Below are 23,192 nucleotides of genomic sequence, written 5' to 3' on the forward strand. Positions count from 1 at the left end.
ACTATGAATTATCTTATTATTATTCAATGATGTGACATTTTTTATCATTATTAAAATATAAAAAATAATTTAAAAATAAAATTAAAATAAGATGGTGGTCGTCAATTGTTTGTCGTGACTAGCCAAATACATTGAATAGTAACGCCAAAACACTTTTTATATATTGTGATGGGCCAAACAATTTAAAATATAAATTATCCAGACGATCGTGATGGTTCAAACATTTAAAATAATAACATAAAATACAAATTAGTCATCTGTCTTGAGAAAAAAAATACTTTAGACATAAAATGAATGATATATATAACTTGAATTAAAAACATTAAACTTTTTTATCCATATAACTAGAACTAATATATGATATTAATTCAAAAATAGTTTAAATTCTCAAATAAAATAATAATACTTAAATAATTATTACGATTAAAAACATCTTAAGTAAAAATAATACTTTAATTATTTATTTTTGGATCAAACCTATTAACACTTTAAACCTATAAATTTCAATTATTATTTGCCCTTTAATCCGGAATCAATGCAACTTTGGCGGTCATCTCTTGTATTTTCCAAAAGGTCTTTTCCAATTAACAATTATTCTACTTTTGACTTTAGACTATCGAGTCTGTGTAAGTCAATGATCACAGGTCATACTTTCTAGAAATATGTGCATTTATACGATAAATAAAGAAACTAAATTGGAAATCAATAGCCAATAAGAAACTAAAATAATGTCCCTTATTCTCATATGTAATATGTAATTGGGTAAGGAGAGGTAAGATAGTATGGTATCTTCAACATTAGATTGAGAACAACTTTCGTAGGAGACCTCCAAATTATGAAATACCCTCCATGGGACTCAATCTCATGACCTCAAGATTAAGAACCTTATGCTCTACCAACTGAATTGTATGATCATTTCAGCCAATAAAAAACTAAATATGATAAAATCAGGTAGGTTTTATCGATCGGTCAAACTATTTATCTTTATTTATTCATAGATTTTTATAGATTTTTTTACACACAAAAAAATCTTCCTATTTAAGAGAAATTATTATATGAACTCTTTTCATCATCTCTCTTATGATCCCATTCAATTGTTTTATGTGATATTATCGATTTTTTCCTCGTATTTGAAAAGTCTTCATTTCTTTCTTTCAAATTTTTTCCTTTTTAAGTCAAACAAAGAAGAATTTAGAATCCACCATAAGCGTTGGCCTACAAACGACATGGTTACTTGATTTTGGATGATGACAGCAAAGGTTGAAGAAGCATGAGGCTGTTCATTTATTCATTAATCCTTTTTCTTCTTTGATCAAATTTCAAAAGTGAAGAAAAGTTTCTACCTTTTTTCATAAAGAATAATGAAAAGTGTTTCTCTCTATTTTATCAAAGTTCTATTTTTACATGTCATCCAAGTTGAGATTTTGAAAACAAGATCAGAAAAATTCAGGGTTATCAAATGAAAAGTTTGGATCAGGTTCTAATTTATCGAATGATGAGATAATTAGATCTTCGTTCGGTGGATTGATAATTGAAGTTAGTAAAGATTATATTTGTAACTTCATATTCAAAGCTTTCCATGTGGCATAGTGAGACCGAAAATTTTATAAATTTATCTCTTAATATAAAATCACGTGTTTATCCTTACCTATAAACGTTATATACATGTCATGAATTCCTTTTTTCAACTGATGCTTGGTCTTCATTTCAATGACTTTCCTTTCTCTTCCGATCATCCGCTCTTGTAAATTTTTCTGTCTTTACAGTCCCAATAAAGTATCATCTAATAAATTAAATTCATAATAAAGAAATTATTTTATTTTTAAAGTTTAAATTCATATTAAAACGCACCCCATAAGTATAGTATTGGTGTATATATTATAATGAATCATCAAAGTAGCCTGTGTGACATCGGAGAGTTACAGTTGCAGCACCTGAGGATGACGATACCTTCATTTGCAGATTCCTTGTCAAAGGATTCCGAGCAAACATTGCGAACATCAAAATCTGGGGAAAATATCAGCCTCAATTAAACCTGACCACTACTAGCATGTGGTGGCAAATGCCATGTTGTTTGGCCCTGCATTGCACCATACAATTTCTGGTGATGGAAACAGGTTTGGATTTTAACTATGGAAAAACAATTATAATGGAACAAATTGATTTTAAGTACACAAAAACTTCCATATTCTATAGAAAATTTCCAGCACTATGCCATGTGTTTTCCACAGTTAGTGATAACAATGTCTCAAGAAAGTACAAGAAGTTTCATACATACAAACAGAAGAAGATGGAATTACGTAGCATACGCATATAGTTCCCGTTCTCTGTGATATTTCCTGATGACCGGCCAGCCGAGCCTTGTTTCATCAAAGCCGGTGGGGTTAATTCTACCGTCATGTCTCAATCCCAGATATCCTCCTCTTTTATCCTTCTTGGCTTATCTTCATCATTTACTCCCGCTAAAATAACAAAGGAAAATATAAAGAAAATGGTGAACAAACGGAGATGATAAGATATAAACAAAATTTTATCAGCTTTCGTACCTCAGATGGATCAACGGGTGTCAGACTTATATTTGCATCAGCTGGTGCCGCCTCGGAGATCCTTGCTTCCGATTTTTCATTTGAATAACTAGCAAAGGTTGAAAAAACATCAATAATATGAGGTTTTGGCTACACTAGGTTCGATTTCAAAGAAGGATCAATCCCATTTTAAGATAGATCAGTTACTCGGTATACATATTTGTACATATTTGAGCTAAGAAAATATCTTACAAACCAAGTTCAGTGTTCATATTGAAGATATTAATTTTTTATCCATATTATTATTATTAATATTATTATTATTATTATTATTATTAATATTATTATTATTATTATTAGTATTATTATTATTATTAGCATATTATTATTATATTATTATTAGTATTTATTATTATTATTATATTATTATTATTTAATAAATAATTACAACTGGACCGCCCAGTTACAAACCAACCGGAACCGGTCCAGACAACCAGAAACCCTAAACGATTAGTAAGGTTTCAGCTAGGGTTTCTAAACCCTAGCCACACCCAGCCGCCTCTGATGCTTCCAGAATTCCAGCCGCCGCCTCACTGCCAGTGGTCCATGGCCCACTGCCGACGCCTCCGCCGCTGCCACGTCCCAACCGAAGACTCCAGAAGATAAAATGGCAGCCGTCCACGCCATGGCTACTCAGTGAGTCACCACTGGTAGTCCGGTGACTCACCGAGAGCCCCTCTTCGGACCGGTCTGAGACGAACACCGGTGGTGGCTATAAAAGCCACCACCCCACCTGCGAAAAAAAAAAAAACAGAGACAGCAAGAAGAGACAGAGACTGAACCAAAAAGAAAAAAAAGAAAATAGAAAGATATAAAACTACCAACGATCCCAACAGAGCAAAAAAACAGAAAGAAGAAAAGAGGGGAGAAGCTTACCAAGGAAGCCTTGACCGTCGCTGGAAACACTGAACATCGCCGGAAAACCGAAAAAACCGAAGGTATATTTATAGATCTGCTCCGATTGGGAGCCATTTAAAGAAAAAGAACATCGGAACCGTCCTTAGGACGGTCCGATCTATTCAATGGTGTCAAAAATACAATTTTCCGGCCACCGGATACGGTGGCCGGCGGTGATAACACGGCGGCACACGGTGGCCGACCGTGACCGGCTTCCCTCCGTGAGGGAAGCTAGAGAGAGGCGAGAGAGTTTTTTAAACTCTCTCGGTTTAGAGAGAGAAGGAAATGAGAATGAAATGGTTGGCCCTTCGGCCAGCCGGTTTGGGACTTATATAGTCCTTCCCGAACGACGTCGTTTCGGGAAGGACTATACGCGTAATTATGAAATAGTTAAACCCCGTCCGCAGTCCTTCGTATTTGTAAATTTTACATTCTAGTCACTAAATTGATTTTATAATATTTTTAATTTAGTCTTCGAATTTTAATTTTATTTATTTTAGTCCTTTTTATTAAAAATATATTTAGGATAAATGACAGATTTAATCCCTTAATTTTAATAAATAAATTTTTTTATCCCTAGTTCATATTTTAATTAATTTTATTATAAATTTGAATTTTAGATAATTTTATTTTGGTCACTAAATTATTAAATTAGAAAATAAAATATTTAATCCCTATAATTTCAATTAATTAAGAATTAGATTTAGTTTTATTTTTATTATAATTTAGTTATTTATTTTATATGTCTTCATTTATTTTATATGTTTTCATTTATTTTATTGTTTTTAAATATATTGTTTTAGTAATATTTGTATTTTTATATTGTTAAATATTTTTATGTTCATAAATATATAATAAATAGTATTTTTTAAAAATATTTATTTTTAATATCGAAGAAAAGGACAGTCTTAATACAACTGGATGTCCTATTCTGATATTTTAAAATTAAAAAGTAAACAATATTATTTAAATTAATATTTATCAATATCAAAGAAAAGAGCTGTCTTAAGGCACCTAGAAGTTCTTTTCGGATATTTTTAAATAAATAAATATTTTTTATAATTTTGAAAGAATAGGATTATAAATTAAATATATTTTTGAATTTTTAAAATTTTAATAATAGAGACAATTTATAATTAAAAAGTACCAATTTTGGGCGTTGTAGGGGTGCTAATCCTTCCCTAAACTTAACCGACCACGAATCCCTTTTTATTACTAAAAAGAACGAATTTTTGGTTATAAACGCAGATCAGTTTATTTTTTTTTTAATTGATGTTTTATTAAAACTCTTTTAAAAAATAATTTTTAGGTATTCGACCTACCTGACCCAAAAGGCCGATGGCGACTCCCAAATTATTTTCAAAATTATTTATTAACATTAATTTCCCCGCCAAATAAATATTTCGTGCCCGGACGAAAACCGGTTACGACAGCTTGGCGACTCCGCTGGGGACCGGTCAAACTTTTAAAAATTTAATTATAAATTGTCTCTATTAGTTAAAAATTAAAAATTTATATATTTAATTTTTAATTCTTTCTTTTCATTCTTTTTATTTATTTATTATTTTTATAATATTTATATGTTTTATTTTATTTGCAAATATTTTATTTCAGTATTTATTTTTCTGTCAAAGGTTTGAACATTTCTCCTCACACACAACACTTGCATTGCATTACATAAAGCTCTATAATTGAGTTGTCCCTTTTAAGTGGAAGTGAAAGCGACGTCTTCGTGAGAATTTATTCTCCGTGTCAGACCTAGCAAGTAACTTTCGGGGTTCATATGCTCTATGTCTTCGTGAGAATTTATTCTCCGTGTCAGGCATAGAGAAATGTATCCCCTCGAATTGAACTCGATCCACTTTAGTCTGTAATGGACTAGGATTGAGGGTTAGTAACCCAAGGGGGCACTAACAAGGACAATTCGGGTACCTTTACTCCTAGATCTGAAACCCTGCATATAAAAAACCTTAGAAACTCTTCCAATCCGAAGTCATGCCGAAATTTTGTCCAAAATAGGTGTACACACAGGAGAAATGAATTCTGTCTTTCCTGTTAATTTTTTTAGTGTTTAAATTACATGTTTATTTAAATTATTTAAATTTAGAAAAGCATGTTTAAATAAAGAATGTATGTAAATGTTATTATTAAATTTCTTTATTATGTAAACTAATTTATTTTCTTTTTGGGTGTTCTTTATTTTTCTGTTTGCATTGCATCATACAGGATAAAAGACATTGATCCTTGTGTTAATTGTCTCATTGGAAAGCCTACATCTATGGATAAAAAGTGTTCAAGTCAAGTAATTCTAAACTCAGAAGTAAGACAGTGGGCTGAAGATTTACAAAGACAAGAAGGAGACAGTCTGCAGGATGATTATGTGTCTGACTTGGCCAGTTATGCTTCAGTTTCACTAAAAAGAAATGATATGCAAGATTTGCGAAGCATTTGGGAAAGTTGGGATTCAAACAAAAAATTGCAGTTTTATCAGACTTACGGAGACATCCCATATTTGCTCTATGTCGAAGTTGATGATAAATTACTCAGAGCCCTAGTTCAATTCTGGAATCCAGGGTACAATTGCTTTACTTTCAATAAGGAGGACTTGGTCCCTACTATTGAAGAATATACAACTTTGTTACATCTTGAAGGTGCTTTGGAGAATCGAATATATTCAAAGTCAATTAAAACTCAACCCTTTCGAGTTAAATTAGCAAAGATTGCCGGGGGTACGAGAAGAATGGGTAGCATCCCGTACAAAACAAAAAGGCGAAAGCGAAGGCATTGCTTGGACCAACATCAGAGAACTTATTCAGAGCCATCCAGATATTAAAGTACGATTCGATTTATTTGCTCTGGGTATATATGGTATGGTCATCTTCCCAAAAGTATTGGGATATATTGAAGCTGCAGTGGTAGACTTGTTTGAACAACTACCGAAGAAGATTAATCCTGTTTCTGCCATCCTAGCAGAGACTTTCAGATCATTAAATGCTTGCAGAAGGTTAGGAGGTGGACGATTCTCAGGGTGTACTCAGTTGTTATATGTTTGGATCCGTAGTCATTTCTGGAGAACAGAAAAGGTTTCATACCGACGCTTTAATACGGATTATTCACCATTAAAGGAATTTCTGGAGCAGGAATGGCCGAAAGAAATTAAGAAAGATATGTGGATTAATGCCTTTCGAAATCTGCAAAGCAATGACGTTGTTTGGCGAACCCCGTGGCAAATACAAAGGGAGTTCTTTTATAGATGTGGTGATTACAACTGGATAATGCTGCTCGGATTATGGGGAGGAATTGGATATGCACCACTTCTGGTTATAAGACAGTATGAAGGTCGTCAATTTGTACCTGTCACTGCTGGACTACAGTCATCTGAGTTTGCATTTCACAGCAAAAATTATAAAAGAAACATCATGGAAGCCGTTACAGCTTGGAAAACAACTTTTTGTATTCGAGCTAAAGCAGCAAAGGAAATGCTAACTCCTGATTATGAAAAATGGAGATCTGTCAGAAAAAACGAAAATATTCCTCTACCAGATCAAAATGAGGATATTCCTATGGAAGATCGCATTAAGGTGGTTCCATCAGAGATTGAAATCTTGAGAGCTGAGTTTGAAGCAGAAAGAGATGGCTGGTCGAAAGAATTAGAGCAAATGAGACAAGATAAAGCTATGTTGGGGGTTGACATTGACTTTCATTCATCACAATGTGCAATGTTGAGAAAAGATAAAGAAAAAGGTGAGGATGAGTACAGAGCCTTACAGAAAGATTACCAGGAGTTATATAAATCTCGAAAAGCATCAGGACCCAGCCAATCGACGGTACAGATGACCAGAGAATTGAGCATTGAGAAAAGACGAGTTGAAGATCTGAAAGGAAAGAATAGCCGTCTACTCAAAAGCCTGGAAAAAGGAAAGCAAAAAATGGAAGATTTCGAGGTCGACAGAAGAGAGCGAATTATAAAACACAAGGCTGAACACCGTGAGATCATGAATGAAATGCAAAGAGAAAGAGATCGAGCCAAAGATTTAGAAGAGATGAAGAATGACATCTTTGTTAAATTTGAAGGCGAGAAAAATAGCATGTTCAAGGGATTTGAATCTGAGATGAACCAGTTGATTGCTGAACTTGAAGTCAGAGGCCAAAAGATGGAAGAATCCAATGTTGAAAAAGAAAATGGGAGCTGGAAAGGAAAAATTTCAACACCAGACTTGAGGTAGAGCAGGAGGTGGCTAGCAATTGGATGCATAGATGCAGAAATAAAGATGTTCAAATCCAGAAGCTTAATCAAAGAACGCAAGAAGCACGAACAAAACTGGAAGAGGATCTGGATCAGTCTAGAAACAAAAACTCAGAGTTTAATACTTACATTTTACAACTTGAGGAATCATTGTTTCAAGAAAAGGTTCGTCTAGGACCTAATGATCTCAAGGAAAGTAATGAGGAAAATGCTTCATTGCGAAGACGCATTAGAGATCTTGAAAAAATTCTGCACAATTGCCAAGTCAGAATCACTGAGTTAGAGCAAACTCTTGAAGGAACGAATGAACAATGGCAAAAGTCAACTGAGTTTTATGTGGAAAGAAGTGAAGAAAGAAGCAATATGGTGTTCGAGGCCATGGTACAGATGAGTGAAGTTGCTAGATATGTTGGGGAACTAGCTGTTGAAGCCAAAATAATTGAGCATCAAGTTGATCCAGTTTCTAGATGTGGAAAGAAGGTGTCATGGTTAATGAAAGAAATTATAGAGCTTAATAGGAAAGCTATGCCTTATCTGTAGTTATGAAATATTATAAAGAAACTTTTGTATGCCGATGAAAGTTGTTCTATGACAGTTAACTTTTGGGATCAATGTTTTTACATACATGCATTTTGCATACATTCATCATTCATTTCATAATTTTCGCTATGAATTATTATTTTATTTATTAAGTTAAAATTAATTAATTAAAATTTGAAAAAATAATATTAAAAGATTTTTCAATCGCAGTTACTCTGGCCAAAAGAGAAATACTACATCACTACGGTACTAGACAAGCTACTAGGAGAATTATGGAGGATAAAATACAGCGTATTGAGGAACAGCATCATAAAGAACAAGAAGAAATGAGAATGAAGTTGGAAAAAATTGAAGCCAGCATTGCAAATTCACAGGACAGTATGATGAAAAAGATAGAGGACATGTTTAAAAGGCAGGCTATCAGTGGAAAAATGCAAGAAAATCCTGTATCTTTTGATCAAGATCCTATGTATCCTTTAGGTTTTCCACCAGAACCAATTTATCATTCTGGTGCTACACCTATACAAATCAATGCTCGTACATCTGCATTACAAGAAGTCAAACCACATGAAGATCAACAAGTGGATCCTGCATCTTCAAGCAAAAATCCACTTATATCAGATGTGAAAATAGGGGATTTTAATACTGATCAGTTGATCCCAGATTTAAATGAACTGAATGAGAAACAAAAAGTAAATGAAGAGCTGACCAGACAGATCAAGAGCTTAGAAGAACGAATGAAATCCGTGGAAATAACTGAGTCATTCTATGGGTTTGATGCTAGTGAGTTAAGTTTGGTTCCAGACCTAATCCTCCCTATCAAGTTCAAAGCTCCCGAATTTGATAAATATAATGGTACTACATGCCCTTCATCCCACATCACTATGTTTTGTCGAAGAATGGCAGGATATGTGAAGGATGAAAAATTGTTAATTCATTGCTTCCAGGATAGTTTGACAGGACCGGCTTTAAAATGGTATACTCAATTGACCAAAGCCAACATTAGATCCTGGAAAGATTTGGCTAAAGCATTTTTAGAGTAGTACCGCCATGTGACAGACATGGTCCCTGATAGATGGACTCTCCAGAATTTGGAGAAAAAGAATAATGAAACATTCAGACAGTATGCCCAGAGATGGCGTGACAATGCAGCCCAAGTTCAACCACCTTTGTCAGAAAAAGAGGCCACAGTAATGTTTGTCCATACATTGAAGGCCCCTTATTTAAGTCATCTAATGGGGAATGCAACCAGAAATTTTGCAGATTTGGTCATTTCTGGAGAATTAATTGAAAATGTTTTGAAAAGTGGCAAGATTGAATCAAATGATGGGTCTAGTTCCAAAAGACCTACATACCGGAAAAAGGAGAATGAGGTCAACAATGCAAATTCTTACAGCAAAGATTCATCGAAAAGTGTTACAATAACCCAGCCAAGGGTTAAGAAAGAGGAAACAAACACTAATCGAGCAGAGTCCAGAGGATCTCGAAAAGAAAACGAAAGGTTGTTTTTTACACCTTTACCAGTACCATATGCAGAGGTCTATGATTCGCTGTTAAAAGCAGATGTTATACGGCCCTACCCTTTGGTTCCCATGCAACCACCATTCCCTCCTTGGTATGATACAAAGCACTGTGTTTACCATGAAGGAATTACAGGACATTCTATTGAAAACTGTCTAGCATTCAAAAGGGTGGTTCAAAATTTGATCAACACTGGGAAGTTGGAATTTAATACACCATCCGCATCAAGTCATCCATTGCCAAATCATGGAGATAAAACGTGAATGCAATTCAGGAAGAGGACAGAAAGAAAGCAAAGACTGACATTTCTGAAATTAAATCTCCATTTGTTTGGATATTCCAACAGCTTTCTTTAGCCGGTATAATTCCACAACAATTCAGGCCAAAGCAGAATGAAGGTAAGAATTATTGTGAATATCATCAGGAGAAAGGGCATAAAATTCAATTATGTCCTGAGTTTAGAAACTTGGTGCAAAAATTGATGAACAACAGAGAAATAGAATTCTTTGAAGAACCAACCCGGGAAAAAAGAAGATGATGTTTGCTCATCAGAGGATTCTAAACCAAGTCAAAGAATAAGTGATCCTGTGATCATTAATGTGAAATCATCTACGACGATTCCGGCACCAATAAGGCCAAAAGTAATTATTACCACTCCTCTACCATTTCCATACAAAGATACCCGCAGGGTACCTTGGAATTATACTACCAATGTTTCAATGGTAGGAGGATCTGATTCTCTAAATAAAACAGAAGAGAAAACACAAAGTCTGAGTACAACATCGGCATCTGAAGCAGTGAGCGAGGTCGGTTTTTTTACAAGAAGTGGGAGATGTTACTCTCCCGAAACATCCAATGCTTCAGAACAAGTGAAAGCAAAAGGAAAAGCCATGGCAATACCTCAGAAGGTATTTGAAGATGAATCCCTTCCAGCATTCAATGAACCTGTGACAGAAAAGCAAGCTCAAGAATTTTTGAAATTCTTGAAACATAGTGAGTATAGTGTGGTTGAACAACTACACAACAACAGGCGAGAATTTCTATTCTTGATCTTTTGATGAATTCAGAAGCGCATAGGAATGCTTTGATGAAAATCCTCAATCAAACATTTATCCCCGAAGATATATCCCTCAATAAACTTGATAGGATTGTGGGACATATAGCCGCTGACAATTACATAACCTTCACAGATGATGAAATACCAGAAGGCGGAATGGGGTCAGTGAAAGCTTTGAACATCACGACACATTGTCATGGTCATGTGTTGCCAGGAGTATTGATTGACAATGGATCCGCTCTCAACTTGATGCCCCTAGTTACACTTCAAAGAATGCCTCTGGATCAATCACACATGAAGAGTTATCAGAATGTAGTACGAGCATTTGATGGTACTCAAAAAGAAGTGCTTGGGAAAATGGAAATACCGTTGTTAATTGGCCCAGTCGTGTACAATATTGACTTTGTGGTTATGGACATCCACCCCACATATAATTGTCTATTAGGGAGGCCATGGATTCATTCAGCAGGAGCCGTTCCTTCTTCATTACATCAGAAATTGAAATTTGTTGTTGATGGACAACTAATATGCGTTAGTGCTGAAGAAGAAATCATTGCGTCTGTAACAAGCGATGTTCCATATATCGACACCAATGATGAGGCTCTTGAATGCTCTTTTCGAGCTCTTGAATTTGTAAATGCAACCTTTATTGCAGAAGGAAGCAAAATTCCATATCCCAAATTGTCTGATTGCACCAAGATGACGGTACAACAAACTTTAGGCATCGGAGCTAAAGCTGGGAGAGGTCTAGGAAAGAATCTTCAAGGGATTTCAGTTCCTATCAGTATAAAGATGAAAAAAGACCGTTTTGGGCTGGGATTTAAGCCCAATCTTCAGCAAAGGAACAAAGAGATGAAAAGAAGATGTGAAGACAGAAAGGCAAAATTGAAAGGAGGAGAAATCCTTTGGAAACACATGTCTTTCCCACAGTTGAGGACAACATTCAGATCAGGGGGAACAATTAATGTGGAACAACAGCTTGTTGAAGCCTTTAAAGAAGAAAAGTTGACGAAAGATCAAGACATAGTTGAAGAAGCTATGAATGGATTATTTATCAACATGATCACGAATAACAACAAGACTGGCAAGTACTTGGATATGATTCGACCATGTCTTCCTGGAGAAACACTCACCAATTGGACCACTGAAGATCTTCCTATAGTTTTTTAATATTAATGCAGAGTAATATTCAGAACTAATCTTTATGTTTAGCTCAAAAATATGAAAACTTTTTGTTATCTTGTAAAAGAAATTATGTTAAATATAAGGAACTTTCTTTAAAATTTTCAGATGGCAATCATTCTTTACATTTTATTACATTTTTACAATTCATAAATTTACTATATTCTTTCGGAAATGTTCCGACTTAAATTTGCAGGTGTCACCGTGTTAATAGCATGTTTATTCCTAGATTTAATCCAGTGATAAATTTAGAGCAGCCTATATGTCTGGAAGAAATCAATGGTTGTGAAGATGAACTAGAATGTGATGTTCCTACTGAACTATTAAGATTGGTAGAAAAAGAAGACAAACAAATTCTACCCCACAAAGAAGAGGTTAAGACTGTGAATTTGGGAACAGATGAAGAAAGAAAAGAGGTGAAAATTGGTACTACTCTGACAGTCCAGATAAAACAAGAATTGATAAATCTCCTTCAAGAGTTCAAAGATATATTTGCCTGGTCTTATCAAGATATGCCCGGTTTGAGCACAGATATAGTGATACACAAGCTTCCAATCAATCCAGATTATAAACCAGTCCAACAAAAGCTCAGAAGAATGAGGCCAGAAATGTTGTTACAAATCAAAGAAGAAGTAATGAAACAGATCAATGCAGGTTTCCTACGGGCATCTAAATACCCAGAATGGGTAGCCAACATTGTTCCCGTACCAAAGAAAAATGGAAAAGTTCGAATGTGCGTGGATTACAGAGATCTCAACAAAGCTAGTCCGAAAGATAGTTTTCCATTACCCCACATAGACACATTGGTGGACAATACAGCAGGACACGCATGGTTTTCATTTATGGATGGCTTTTCAGGATATAATCAGATAAAAATGAATCCTGAAGACATGGAAAAAACAACATTTATAACCATGTGGGGCACATTCTGTTATAAAGTAATGCCATTTGGATTGAAAAATGCAGGGGCAACATATCAAAGAGCCATGGTAACTTTGTTTCATGACATGATGCACAAAGAGATTGAAGTATATGTAGATGACATGATTGCCAAATCCCGAACTGAAGAAGAACATATTCAAAATCTGAGAAAGCTTTTCCAGAGGTTGAGGAGATATCAATTAAAGCTTAACCCCGCTAAATGCACTTTTGGGGTAACTTCTGGAAAACTCTTGGGATTTGTGGTCAGCAAAAAAGGAATTGAGATTGATCCGGATAAAGTCAAAGCAATTCAAGATCTTCCACCACCCAATACAAAAAAAGAAGTTCGAGGCTTTTTGGGGAGATTAAATTATATATCTCGGTTCATTTCTCAATTAACTGACAAATGTGATCCAGTGTTCAAATTACTTCGAAAGAACAATCCTGAAGTCTGGAATGAAGAATGTCAGGAAACTTTGGATATTATTAAGAAATATTTATCCAATGCCCCTATTTTAGTATCACCAATACCTGATAGACCATTAATTCTCTACTTGACGGTCTTTGAAAATTCGATGGGATGTGTACTAGGACAGCATGATGAATCAGGAAGGAAAGAAAAAGCTATTTATTATCTGAGCAAGAAATTTACTGATTGTGAAGTTCGATATCACCAATACAAAAATTATGTTGTGCTTTGGTGTGGACTACTCGAAGACTCAGACAATATATGTTATACCATACTACTTGGTTGATATCAAAACTTGATCCTTTAAAGTTCTTAATGGAATCACCAGCTTTGACAGGCAGAATGGCTAGATGGCAGATGTTATTATCTGAGTTTGATATTATCTATGTCAACCAAAAAGCGATAAAAGGAAGTGTCATAGCTGATTTTTTGGCCAGTCGTGTATCAAATGATTATCAGCCTTTGAACTTCAATTTTCCCGATGAAGATTTGTTGTGCATATCCATGAATGAAGAGGACAGAACAAATGATGAATTTGCAACTTGGAAACTTTATTTTGACGGAGCATCTAATGCTTTGGGACGAGGAATTGGGGCAGTGTTAATTTCTCCAGAAAATATTTATTATCCCTTTACAAGTAGACTGGAGTTCTTTTGCACCAATAATATGGCGGAATATGAAGCTTGTGTCATGGGATTGAAAGCAGCTATAGAAAGAAAAATCAAATTTCTCAAGATATATGGAGATTCATCGTTAGTGGTGTATCAATTGCGAGGAGAATGGGAAACAAAAGATCCCAAATTATTGGAATACCGAAATTTTACACTCGAATTAGTGAAAGAATTTGAGAGAGTTACCTTCAATTATCTCCCTCGAGAAGAAAATCAAATGGCAGATGCTTTGGCTACATTAGCTGCTATGTTTCAGGCAAAATAAGAAAGTTGATATGATGCCAATCAAAATGCAAGTGTATGAAATTCCTGCACATTGTTATAGTGTGGAAGAAGAGGTAGATGGTAAACCATGGTATCATGATATCCTGCAATATATCAAAAATCAAAGTTATCCACCAAATGCATCAGAAATTGATAAAAGAACTTTGAGAAGAATGGCTGCTGGATATTTTCTTGATGGAGAGATTATGTATAGAAAAGCAATGATCAAATGCTATTGAGATGTTTAAATACCAGCGAAGCTCGAAATGTCATTGAAGAAGTACATAGTGGAATATGTGGAACACATGCAAATGGTCTTTCCATGGCCAGAAAAATAATGAGATATGGATACTATTGGGCTACCATGTACACAGATTGCATTGATTATGCTAGGAAATGTCATAAATGCCAGATATATGCAGACAAGATTCATGTACCCCCATCTCCTCTACATGTAATGACAGCACCCTGGCCATTTTCTATGTGGGGAATAGATGTCATTGGGGCAATCACACCAAAAGCATCGAATGGACATTGCTTCATCCTTGTGGCAATTGATTATTTTACCAAATGGGTTGAAGCTGCTTCATATACCAATATTAAGAGGTCCACAGTTTGTAAATTCATAAAGAAAGAGATAATTTGCCGGTATGGTCTACCAGAAAGGATCATTACAGATAATGCTCTGAACCTGAACAACAAAATGATGACCGAACTTTGTACACAGTTCAAGATCAAACATGCAAACTCAGTGGCATATCGTCCAAAGATGAATGGGGCAGTTGAAGCAGCAAATAAGAACATCAAGAGAATCATTACAAAGACTACTGAAACCTACAAAGATTGGCACGAGAAGTTACCTTTTGCTCTATATGCATACCGAACTATTGTTCGAACATCTACTGGGGCAACGCCTTTTTCTTTAGTCTACGGGATGGAAGCAGTCTTACCAATTGAAGTTGAGATTCCATCGCTCCGAATATTGAGAGAAACAAAATTGGATGAATCTGAATGGATCCAAGCTAGAGTTGATCAATTGAACCTTATTGAGGAGAAAGATTGAAAGCTATTTGCCATGGACAGATGTATCAGAAACGGATGATGAAGTCTCATGATAAGAAAGTACATCCAAGAGAATTCCAAGAGGGTGATCTAGTATTAAAAAGATCTTGCCTATACATAAAGATTTCCGTGGGAAATGGATGCCTAATTGGGAAGGACCATACGTTGTGAAAAAGGCCTTTTCCGGAGGAGCGTTGATCTTGGCAGAAATGGATGGAAAAATTCTGAGAAATCCAATAAACTCGGATTCTGTCAAGAAATATTATGCTTGAAGAAAAGAAAGAAGAAGAAAAAAAAAAAGAAAAAAAAAAAGAAGAAGAGAAAAGAAAAGGAAAAAAAGAAGAAGAAAAAAAAATAGAAAAAGAAAAAAAGGGTCAAGGTGAAAACCCGCAAAGGGCATCTTGTAACCAAACGAAGGATTTGAGTTGAAAACCTGAAAAGGCGGCTCAAATGCAGTTTGATATTAGGCATCTGGCAATTGAACCCTCTTAAGATTTTGACAGTTTGGGAGAAACTTCACATCTACAAGCATTTTGACAACGTTTGAAATCTTCCAGACAAAAGCTTACATCATTACTCTAAATTGTGTCAACTTGATTAATTTAGAAATACTTATGCTTGTAATTTGTTGAGACATTTGAATTTTTATTCTTATGCTTGCCATAACTTTGAATACAATTATATCTATTTCAAGTTCAATTTATTTGAGATTCAATTTATTTTTGGAAATTCAATTTATTCTTTTCTATTGAATTAACATAATTTTGAAATAAATTAAAGATTTCTGAATATCACTTTATGTTAATACTTTTAAATACATGGAATACAAAATAAGCAAATCATCACCATCTTGAACAATAAGGGTGTTATGCTAGATATAACCAACAACAAGGTCGAATTTGACAAATCTACTCATCAATTGCTCCAACCGATCACCATTCAGTTCTTGCACATCTGTTTGCAAAGATATACTAAGACAATAAAAGGCAACCTTTGTAGCATTGATTCCAACAAAAAGAAACAAGACATTGATATCACTAGGAAACATGTTTCTATACAAATCCTTGTATATGGTTTTTAAGGAAACCTAGAAGCATTTCCACCTTATCAGGTTCAAGTGGAGCAACTTTATTCCTTCCAACCCATACTAGATTCCATTTTCAGCACTCATCAAGAACATACTTCTGGACACTCGAAAGTGGCTCTTTGTCATAAGCTTCAGAACATTACAAATCTTTTCTATCAATTTGGCGCTTTTTGGTACATAGTTATAAACAAGTTCAACTTTGTTCTTGGATCCCATGAAGGTCATCACTTCTTTGTCAATGGAAAAGCATCAGAACATGGCATCTTCTGGAAGTGTTCTTTGAGTTATCTAATCTGGTTGGACAGAACATAGCATCTTCTGGAAGTGTTCTTTGAGTTATCTGATCTGGTTGATCAGAACATAGCATCTTCTGGAAGTGTTCTTTGAGTTATCTGATCTGGTTGGACAGAACATAGCATCTTCTGGAAGTGTTCTTTGAGTTATCTGATCTGGTTGGACATAACATAGCATCTTCTGGAAGTGTTCTTTGAGTTATCTGATCTGGTTGGACAGAACATAGCATCTTCTGGAAGTGTTCTTTGAGTTATCTGATCTGATTGGACAGAATCAAGCATTGAATTTGGAAGATGAATTTGCCAATAGCATCTTCTGGAAGTGTTCTTTGAGTTATCTGATCTGGTTGGACAGAACATAACATCTTCTGGAAGTGTTCTTTGAGTTATCTGATCTGGTTGATCAGAACATAGCATCTTCTGGAAGTGTTCTTTGAGTTATCTAATCTGGTTGGACAGAACATAGCATCTTCTGGAAGTGTTCTTTGAGTTATCTGATCTGATTGGACAGAATCAAGTATTGAATTTAAAAGATAAATTTGCCAATAGCATCTTCTGGAAGTGTTCTTTGAGTTATCTTTTACTAGAAGAAGTGCATCAGCAGCCTTAGTCATTTGAGCAGCACATATAAAATTTATCAATTTTACAATTGATGAGTTTGGACCACATTTCTACATGGCTATTGAAGCTTCAGCCTTTGAGAATCCCATTTTTGTCAAGTATAACAGTTTATTCTCCTCATCAGAATCAGAATTCAAGATTTTTTGGTATTAGAAGAACTATCGATATCTGTGAAATCATCTTGAAAGGCCATTTCATAATCAGATGAGCTGTTATCAGAATCAACATGTTGCTTGAATGCAAGCTTTTCAAGAGCCTACACAATTGAGTTTTATTCTCAAGAAATTTTTGTGACATTATATCTACCTCTACATTTGTCAAAGAGGATAGATTCTCTGATTTGAAGAAGAAAGATTTATTGGGTTTCTACAACTGAAGAAATATTCAATTCACTCATCTGAAATCAAATAACTTAACATTCATGCATCATATTTTAGGTGTTTACAAAAATAGGTGCATTTTCATTCATTTTCATCTATGTTGAATTTTTAACAGGAATTTTAAAGATTTTAGCAAAGACTTGAATTCATCAAATTGATGGATCAACATTTCCAGAGGAAGAGTTCATAATGAGAAGAACTCGTCATCTGAAGAAGGAAGAAGAAGTTCATAATGAGAAGAACTTGTTCAACCTTTTGCTTGAATTCATCAAATTGATGGATCATCATTTCCAGAGGAAGAGTTCATAATGAGAAGAACTCGTCATCTGAAGAAGGAAGAGAAGTTCATAATGAGAAGAACTTGTTCAACCTTTTGCTTGAATTCATCAAATTGATGGATCATCATTTCCAGAGGAAGAGTTCATAATGAGAAGAACTCGTCATCTGAAGAAGGAAGAAGAAGTTCATAATGAGAAGAACTTGTTCAACCTTTTGCTTGAATTCATCAAATTGATGGATCATCATTTCCAGAGGAAGAGTTCATAATGAGAAGAACTCGTCATCTGAAGAAGGAAGAAGAAGTTCATAATGAGAAGAACTTGTTCAACCTTTTGCTTGAATTCATCATTTGATGGATCAACTTTGCCAGGTAGAGTTCATAATGAGAAGAACTCGTCATCTGAAGAAGGAAGAAGAAGTTCATAATGAGAAGAACTTGTTCAATCTTTTGCTTGAATTCATCATTTGATGGAACATCATCCCCAGCAGAAAGTTCATAATGAGAAGAACTCATCTGAAGAAAGAGAAGAATTTATTCAATATCTTCATTACAATCAAGTGAAGTCAAATGGATAAAAAATTTTATTATCTTTTCATCTTTGCCCTATTCTTGTTAACACAATAATGAGCAAAGAGGGGCAGCTGAAGATATTAATTTTTTATCCATATTATTATTATTAATATTATTATTATTATTATTATTATTAATATTATTATTATTATTATTATTAGTATTATTATTATTATTAGCATTATTATTATTATTATTATTATTATTATTAGTATTTATTATTATTATTATATATTATTATTATTTAATAAATAATTACAACTGGACCGGCCCAGTTACAAACCAACCGGAACCGGTCCAGACAACCAGAAACCCTAAACGATTAGTAAGGTTTCAGCTAGGGTTTCTAAACCCTAGCCACACCCAGCCGCCTCTGATGCTTCCAGAATTCCAGCCGCCGCCTCACTGCCAAGTGGTCCAATGGCCCACTGCCGACGCCTCCGCCGCTGCCACGTCCCAACCGAAGACTCCAGAAGATAAAATGGCAGCCGTCCACGCCATGGCTACTCAGTGAGTCACCACTGGTAGTCCGGTGACTCACCGAGAGCCCCTCTTCGGACCGGTCTGAGACGAACACCGGTGGTGGCTATAAAAGCCACCACCCCGCCTGCGAAAAAAAAAAAAAACAGAGACAGCAAGAAGAGACAGAGACTGAACCAAAAAGAAAAAAAAGAAAATAGAAAGATATAAAACTACCAACGATCCCAACAGAGCAAAAAAACAGAAAGAAGAAAAGAGGGGAGAAGCTTACCAAGGAAGCCTTGACCGTCGCTGGAAACACTGAACATCGCCGGAAAACCGAAAAAACCGAAGGTATATTTATAGATCTGCTCCGATTGGGAGCCATTTAAAGAAAAAGAACATCGGAACCGTCCTTAGGACGGTCCGATCTATTCAATGGTGTCAAAAATACAATTTTCCGGCCACCGGATACGGTGGCCGGCGGTGATAAACACGGCGGCACACGGTGGCCGACCGGTGACCGGCTTCCCTCCGGTGAGGGAAGCTAGAGAGAGGCGATAGAGTTTTTTAAACTCTCTCGGTTTAGAGAGAGAGAAGGAAATGAGGAATGAAATGGTTGGCCCTTCGGGCCAGCCGGTTTGGGACTTATATAGTCCTTCCCGAACGACGTCGTTTCGGGAAGGACTATACGCGTAATTATGAAATAGTTAAACCCCGTCCGCAGTCCTTCGTATTTGTAAATTTTACATTCTAGTCACTAAATTGATTTTATAATATTTTTAATTTAGTCTTCGAATTTTAATTTTATTTATTTTAGTCCTTTTTATTAAAATAATATATTTAGGATAAATGACAGATTTAATCCCTTAATTTTAATAAATAAATTTTTTTATCCCTAGTTCATATTTTTAATTAATTTTATTATAAAATTTGAATTTTAGATAATTTTATTTTGGTCACTAAATTATTAAATTAGAAAATAAAATATTTAATCCCTATAATTTCAATTAATTAAGAATTAGATTTAGTTTTATTTTTATTATAATTTAGTTATTTATTTTATATGTCTTCATTTATTTTATATGTTTTCATTTATTTTATTGTTTTTAAATATATTGTTTTAGTAATATTTGTATTTTTATATTGTTAAATATTTTTATGTTCATAAATATATAATAAATAGTATTTTTTAAAAATATTTATTTTTAATATCGAAGAAAAGGACAGTCTTAATACAACTGGATGTCCTATTCTGATATTTTAAAATTAAAAAGTAAACAATATTATTTAAATTAATATTTATCAATATCAAAGAAAAGAGCTGTCTTAAGGCACCTAGAAGTTCTTTTCGGATATTTTTAAATAAATAATATTTTTATAATTTTGAAAGAATAGGATTATAAATTAAATATATTTTTGAATTTTTAAAATTTTAATAATAGAGACAATTTATAATTAAAAAGTACCAATTTTGGGCGTTGTAGGGGTGCTAATCCTTCCCTAAACGTAACCGACCACGAATCCCTTTTTATTACTAAAAAGAACGAATTTTTGGTTATAAACGCAGATCAGTTTATTTTTTTTTTAATTGATGTTTTATTAAAACTCTTTTAAAAAATAATTTTTAGGTATTCGACCTACCTGACCCAAAAGGCCGATGGCGACTCCCAAATTATTTTCAAAATTATTTATTAACATTAATTTCCCCGCCAAATAAATATTTCGTGCCCGGACGAAAACCGGTTACGACACATATTACAGGATCATGCGTCTCAGAATCATATTAGTAATTGCTACCATTCAGCCATTTTCTCAATTAGCTAGTTTGTGCACGGAAAGAGTGTTTTTCGATGCCATTGCCTAGCATTCAATATTTAAGATACTTACGTTGAGAGGATCGTCACCCAAATAAGTTCTACGCAGTCCACCCAAAGAAGCCTTTGTTCTACCGGAATGACACCATAAGTGATAAGATGAGCAAACGGCCAAAGCTTCCATCCGGCCTACATGATAACCATGCACAATTAGGCTAAGAGATATCCATATCACTTACAAACGAAGGAACACCAGATTGTTTGAATATAGAGAGAATGAATGGCAAGGATAGAAGGTTCTCTTACTGTCAACATAGGCAAGAATGTTGCCTTCAATTCGCTAAAAATACTGATTGGAGACTCAAGACGCAAAAATCCCACAACTACAAAGTAAATGCTGTTCCAAACTGCAGCCCATGCAGTTTGGTCGAAAGCTACTTTCACAGGAACCACCCACCAATCTTGGAAAGGAAAAAGCTCCTGCGGAAAAAAAACGAGTGTTGTTTCATTAAACCAGATAAAAATATCAACACTGAACTTGATTTGTAAGACATATAGTGCAGAATGATTACCTCGCAGAACTGGTAATAGTAATGAGACAGGGAACCGTGTAGAGTAAAACCAACAAGGCCAGATCTGACCATTCGGGTACGATCAAACTCGAAGAGAGGTTTCCCTTCAAAGCACTGAAAGAATAAAGGCAAGATAAATTTTAATAGACAATTATGTGACCAAAAACCAAAAGGTTGAAAGTATTTTTCTGACTATATAAACTTACTTGCGCAATCCAATCCCCTATAGAATAGACGATTCCGCTGATAACCATTTTTGCTAAAACAGGATTTGTCTTCAAAGCTTCTTCATAAGCACTCCAGTTGTGTTGAGGTGCATATCTTAGTATCTCATAAATAGTCCATCCCTACCATTGAAAGCCAAAATCTTTAAGTTCATCGTAGGTTGCAGATCAAATCGATTATGACTTACCAATGCTAGGCATTCAAGTGGTACATAAGCATATCAAACATCAACACAGTCCACTCATAACAAATCAAGCCTTCAACAATGGCAATTACCGATTGAAGGTAATATACGTATATAAAAGGGGATCTTTTACATGTTCATAAGAAAAACTCTAAAAAGAAAAGGAAAAGAAAGGAAATACCAAAGCAAAAAAAGTTGAAATCTTTGGCATTACTCATCAACTAAAAGAAAAAAAGGGAAACAATTTATGAAAATCATCATTTTCCCAAGCTAAATCTTGCAGATTTCCACAGAAACAGAACCAATTCAAAATAAAATTTGCAGATAGAAATATACAAATAATCTTACCTGCCAATAATTGTGATCAATGGTAAGCAACTTGGTAAGGGCAAACGTACCAGCAGCAAGAACAATAGCAGCGTTAATAGTTCTATCTATAAGCCTATCCAATTCCTCTTGATTTCCTCCTCCATCACCAAATCCATTCCCTGAAGGTGAACCCGAAGAAGAAATCCCTTCAAAATATAACATCCCTTCATTACCAAACCCACTGACTTGACTCACCAGCTCTTCCCCAGGCGATTCTCTCTCCACCTGGCTCACCGTGACTCCTTCTTGCATATCGGTAACATCCTCACTTTGAACTGGAATCACATCGAACTCCTCGGCCAATGAGTTCACCACCACCGAGTTGGCCCTTTTGTTGCTGTTCCTTTTCGGTTTGGTCCCGGAGAAAACAAGGCCATCGGGCAACTTTGAGGTGGTTAATGAGGAAGCTGAGACCTGCCTCGAGATGGGTTTTCCAGGTTTTGATAAAGAAAGGAGGCTTTGAGGAGATATCGTTGTGTGAAGAGACGCCATGGATAAGTTTCAAGGAGGAACCGAGATATGTCCCGGCAACTCACAAAGGCTTCAACTGCCACTTGTAAATACTATTTTCTAGTTTTCCAACGTTGCAAAATGTCGGAAGTCTCTTCTTATACGAGGAAGAGTTGGGGAGATTCTATGCGATTAGGCTTAAGATTAAATCTGCGTTCTGAAAAAGTTTAGGATTCTATTTGTGGATGGATGTGATTTTAAGTTACACTATTTATGCTTGGACTGTGATTGATGGTCTTTGAGTGTGGTAGTGCACGTTGCCTATTGAAGAGTGTCATACAGTGGATAACGTTATGTGTGATTGGTGGTGAAGATAATTTTAGGATGAGAAAATAAGGTCCACATAATAAAAGCTGGATAAGATTTTACAAAATATATAATACAATAATCATAGTTGACCAAAACACCAA

The 23,192-nt window shown here is 34.9% G+C and overlaps 1 protein-coding gene across 1 annotated transcript in view; it reads right to left on the bottom strand.

Moving 5' to 3' along the window:
• Nucleotides 1-2,118: 2,118 nt before the first annotated feature.
• The window catches only part of LOC120219477, a 30,182-nt gene continuing 9,108 nt past the window's right edge, over nt 2,119-23,192 (bottom strand). Inside the window, exons 2-9 of the mRNA XM_039216297.1 lie at nt 23,021-23,026; nt 22,252-22,789; nt 21,701-21,841; nt 21,495-21,608; nt 21,229-21,402; nt 20,996-21,111; nt 2,547-2,634; nt 2,119-2,462 (exon numbers count right to left, since the gene is read on the bottom strand). Of these exons, the coding sequence (XP_039072228.1) occupies nt 2,454-2,462; nt 2,547-2,634; nt 20,996-21,111; nt 21,229-21,402; nt 21,495-21,608; nt 21,701-21,841; nt 22,252-22,764 (1,155 nt within the window). The 5' untranslated portion in view covers nt 22,765-22,789; nt 23,021-23,026 and the 3' untranslated portion in view covers nt 2,119-2,453. The remainder of the gene's footprint in view (nt 2,463-2,546; nt 2,635-20,995; nt 21,112-21,228; nt 21,403-21,494; nt 21,609-21,700; nt 21,842-22,251; nt 22,790-23,020; nt 23,027-23,192) is intronic.

The sequence above is a fragment of the Hibiscus syriacus genome, unplaced genomic scaffold (assembly GCF_006381635.1).
Source record: "Hibiscus syriacus cultivar Baekdansim isolate YM2019G1 unplaced genomic scaffold, ASM638163v2 tig00110206_pilon, whole genome shotgun sequence".
NCBI classification, from domain to species: Eukaryota; Viridiplantae; Streptophyta; class Magnoliopsida; order Malvales; family Malvaceae; genus Hibiscus; species Hibiscus syriacus.